Source organism: Gracilinanus agilis, chromosome 5 (genome assembly GCF_016433145.1).
Source record: "Gracilinanus agilis isolate LMUSP501 chromosome 5, AgileGrace, whole genome shotgun sequence".
Taxonomy (NCBI): Eukaryota; Metazoa; Chordata; class Mammalia; order Didelphimorphia; family Didelphidae; genus Gracilinanus; species Gracilinanus agilis.
This window is the reverse complement of record NC_058134.1, coordinates 107,078,528-107,083,394: the sequence shown is the minus strand read 5'-3', so window position 1 is coordinate 107,083,394 and position 4,867 is coordinate 107,078,528. Positions and strand designations below refer to the sequence as shown.

At 42.1% G+C, this 4,867-nt stretch overlaps 1 gene segment (V, D, J or C); it reads left to right on the top strand.

Annotated features, from left to right (window-relative positions):
* The first annotated feature begins 1,256 nt into the window (after positions 1-1,256).
* Positions 1,257-4,867, top strand: part of LOC123249908 — a 10,433-nt gene continuing 6,822 nt past the window's right edge. Inside the window, 3 exon segments of the C gene segment in view lie at positions 1,257-1,461; positions 1,964-2,005; positions 3,560-3,590. Coding sequence covers positions 1,257-1,461; positions 1,964-2,005; positions 3,560-3,590 — 278 coding nt within the window.

Genomic DNA, 4,867 nt, shown 5'->3' with positions numbered 1-4,867 from the left:
ATCATTCCTCATAGCATAATAGTATTCCATCACCATCATATCCATGATCTTTTAAAAATATATTTTGATAACATTATTTCAACAGAAGTGTTTTTGTAAACATATTTTATTTTATGCATTTAAAAAGATCATTACAAACAACAACAACAAAAAGATCATTATAAGTGGCCCAGAGCCCAGAAGCTTCACCAAACTGTTGAAGGGATTCCCAACCCAACTTCTTCCCTAGTGATAATGTCATAGTGAACAGCATGCTAGACTTGCAATCAATAGACTTATCTATATTAAGAATTTACCATGTGCCCAACTCCAAGGATATAAAGACAAAAATTACAAGACACTTCCAACCCTTTATGTTTTAATGGAGTCAAGAGTATCTGGATTTAAGCCCCACTTCAGTCTCTAGCTATAGGACTCTTAGGATGTCAAATCTCTGAACCTCAGTTTCCTCATCTTTAAGAGAGCTAACCCCTCTCAGCTTAAGAGAAACACCTTCCTTGAACCTTAGTCCTGCCCACTTTGCTTCTCTATAAATAGGAGTCTAAGCAGCAGGGGCACAGGTAATGTCAGAGTGTGCAATTCCTTTTCAGGGAGCATCTAGTGAGGAATGCATCTACTGCCTGCCTGGGCCCCCTGAGTTTCTTCAGTTCCTTCACCACTTCCCATTTTACTCCTCCCCCAAGCCTCATGTTCCACCAGCCTCTACCACAAACGTTCCTCAAAACTTCCTCTGGGTTGAGGGAAAGGGATAAGGAGGAGGGGCTATTCTTGTAGTAGACTTTATCATTGTGGAACTGGGGGGGGGGCCACAATGATTCAAATTTATGAAATACCTTTACAAAAAACTCTTTCTCTTTACATGTCCACTACTCTCGCTCTCTTCGGTTTTGGGGGGATCTGAAAAGAAAGTTTGATTGGAGAGGAAGAGAACCTCTAGAGACAACAGTTGAGAGACTCTTTTCTTGATTCCTATCTAAGCAATAGCCTGGACTGAGTGCCCTCTTCTTCCTCCAACTGCCAGCCCAATTCTTATCTTGAATTCTTGGATTTGGGTAAGGTCTCAAGGTATAGATAGATAGATAGATAGATAGATAGATAGATAGATAGAGCAGGCAATCTCTTGGATTTGAATGAGTCAAGGGGCTGATTCAGAAGAGGTGAGGTCCTGTGGCAATATAGTCATGAAGACCCCACTCCAATAAGGATTCCATGTTTTACAATATAATATAATGAAATAGGGAGCCTTGTCCTCCATAATGTTGAAGACCCTAAGAGTAGCTGCCCTTAATGTTAACGTGGCTTTAAATATGCTCAACCATTTGCACTTCACTGTCTTGCTGATTCTGGAGAGTGTGAGGGAAAGAAGGTCCCTAGAGGATGGAGAAGAATTCTTGGCCTTTGGTTTTCTACTGTGCTACGGTGAAGTTTATTTTGGACCTGGAACGAGGCTCATTGTTCTAGGTGAGAGGGCTTGGGATTGGGGATTTAAAGGACAGGGTTGGGGAATGGCACTTACATCTCAGATCCATGTAAACCAATGCTAACCTAGGCCCCTTCCCCTCTTTCTGAAACTACTGGGGTGGAGGGCGTGGTGGGAGGACCGCGGAGGACTCCAGGGACACTTGATGGGAGCTGGAAGCCCCTTCACAGCGTTCCTGAGTTTGAGCTGTAGGCCTAGCTTCTGTGCCAATGCTGCTCAATTATACTTTGGAGCCGGAACCAGGCTAACAGTTCTGGGTAAGAGAAGGCAGCTCCCACCATCTTTTACACCCATTCAAGCCCCCTCTGTTAGGCGGGAATGGGGCAGAGTTGGGGTGGCAGCTGCTCCCAGCCTGAGGGAACTGGAGACTAGAATAGGGACTCCTATCTTCCTCCACTCCTCTCCCTCGCGGCCCTGCTTCCACCCCACCCCACCTTCGCCATTTCAGTCCATTTCTGTAAGGGGTTGCCCAGCTGTGAGCAGATACCCTCTATTTCGGGACGGGCTCCAGGCTCATCGTTCTAGGTAAGTCTGTATAGAGTCCTGATGAAGGCAGAGAGAGTCCCCAGGGAAGGATTCATGTCCCCAGAATAGAGAGGAGGAACAGAGGACGTTCGGGAGTCCGGTTTTTGTGACGAGCCCCAGGGCTGTGACTCTGGAAATGCAGCCCAGACTTTTGGGTCCGGAAGTCGGCTAGTCGTCCTAGGTGAGTGTACCCGGGCAGCTCCTCAGGAGCAATGGAGATGCATGGCCAACGTTGGCTAGACGAAACTCCTTCTGGCCAGATCCTAGAACGGAGCTAGGAAGAGGCAGCTAGGACAAAGAGAGAGAACAGGTTCCATTTCCATCCCCAAGGCATCCATCCTTTTCCCTGGCCCATAGCTAACTGTTTCTTGATCTGAGTGGAGACTAAGGGGGTGGGGAGGAGATTAGAGCAGGCTGGAATCCAGACGAAAAGAAGAGATGGACCTAGAACTTGGCCCTGGCAGAAATAGGGAACTGGCTGCCGGGGTTTTCTTGTGCCAGTCTTCTTAGGAGCTGCCTTTTGATCCACACACCCTCCCAGCTACCCCTAGCCAGAGCCCTGTTCTCTCTGTATACGGTTCCCCTTAATCACTGCCCAGCACCTAACAGCTCTTGGTGGGAGAATTTGGGCTGGAAGGTAACACTGGAAAAGCTCCAGCTTCCCCCATCTCAGGTTCTATCCTGAGTCCTTCCTTCCCCTCCCCCCCACTTTCCCCCTCTTTCCTACCTCTCTTCTAACAATGGACTTTATCCAAGAAAACCTAAACAAACAAACAAAAAAACAAAGGGAAAAGTGGGGGAAGAATGGAAGAAAAAGCAGAAGCTCTAGTTTCATTTTTCAGTTTCTAGGACAGAGGGTAATAGGCTAAGAGAAGTGAGTTTCCCATTTTGCTTCTGAAGAGAACTTCTGAAGGATTGAGGGAGGGGAGTGTTTCCCAAGCCTTCTCCAAAGGACAAAAATAGTGTTTAAAAGGAGATGAAAGTGGAAGGAAAAGGATCCCAGCCAGGCAGGGTGAAGTCAGGAAAAAGGCATCAAATTTGGAGTCAGAGGACATAGATTCAGGGTTTGATCTACACCCTACCAGATATCTAGGTGACCTTGGGCAACTCACTTTTTTTCTGGGTCTCAAGGACATCATCTATAAGAGGAGGGGTTGCACTTCAAAATCTCTAAGGTCTCTTTCCAGCTTTAAATCTTCTGTTCTCTACTTTATACAGTTTAAGAATATTAGTTCAGAGATAGAGGTAATGATTGCCACTCTCACCTTCATCTCATAAAACTTAACATCTAGCATAATACTCTGTACCAGGATTATTTATTTAGTGGTGATAGAGGAGGACAAAAAGGATAATAATGAATGGATAAAGATACAACTAAGAGGAGAGAACCAGTGACCAGTTGAGTTTGACTTTTTAAAGTAGACTCCTGTATAAATTGTAAAATCTGCCTCTCCAGGTTCTCTCTTACCCTGAAATTTTGTTCCTTGAGAAAATAATAGGATTTTGAGCAGAAAAGGTTGTCAGAAATCATCTTATCCCTAAGTTTATTTTTAGAAATGGATGAAATTAGACCCATAGAGGTGAAATTGAAGGATCATGTCTATACCACTACTGCCAGCCCTTGCCCATTGGCATCCATCAGAAGAGTCAGTCATATAAATTGGAGAAGTAAATTGTCTCCACTGGGTGATTAACTCAAGGGTGCTCCAGGACTCACTAGCCCTCAAATATTTCCCTTTCCTTCAGACTATGCCTAAAATCCCCACAATTACATTTCCTCTTCAGGGTTTGATGAGAAATAAGAAAAGAAGGAATGTGGAAAGACAAAGGCTCCAGGTTGTCAAAATGTATATATTTTACTTTATGAGGGGACAATGTGAATCTAATGTTTGATGAGTTCTCTTTGTGAAATAGGCATTGGAATTATCCCTCTTGGCATTAGAGGGAAAATTAAGACTAATGTGTAGAATTTTCAGGGAGGAATATTTCAGCTCAATCTAGGGAAGAATTTCTTCTCAGTTTGAGACTATCTAAAATAGACCAGGATTCTTTAATAGGTGATGAGTTCCCTCTCACTGGAGGTGTTCAAGCAAAAACTGGATAGACACTCAGATTTTAGATAGATTTCATTCTTCAGTAAAAGGATGGAATATGTGACATCTTAGATCACTTTCAACTATGATATGATTCTAGAAGGGAAGGGAAGATTTCTACCAAATGTCCTCTTTCATTCCTCATGAGGGCCTATTGTGATTGATCACTTCTTTCAGTTATGCCCAGCTCTTTGTAATTGCATTTGGAGTATTCTTGGCAAAGATACTGGAATAGTTTGCTATTTCCTTCTCCAGCTTACTTTACAAATGAGGGAACTGAGGCAAACAGGTTTAAGTGACTTGCCTAAGGTCACACAACTTTTAAATGTCTGAGAAAAGATGAACTCTGTGTTCTATCCACTTCACCATCTAGCTGCCCTATTAAGCTAAAAGATAATGGTATTTATTAAATTGGTCTATGAAGATTTAAATCAATTTAATACTTCAACTTTTAAGTATATGGAGATCATAAAGATAAATAAGATAGGCTTCCTGCCTCCATAGAATTCTCCTTAGCATGAATGAATTTCTTATTGTATAAAACCAGTTACCTACAGGAAAACCTAAAAGAAACTGGAAAGAATCAAAAAAGTTTTTACATGAATAAGGAAGGGAATAAGCATTTGTATAGTGTATATATACATATATATGTACATATATATATATGTGTGTAAATATAAACATATATTTAATGTATAAGTATACTTTGCTTATTATTAAAAATTAAATTATCAAATATAAATATATTTTCTTACAAAATATATATATA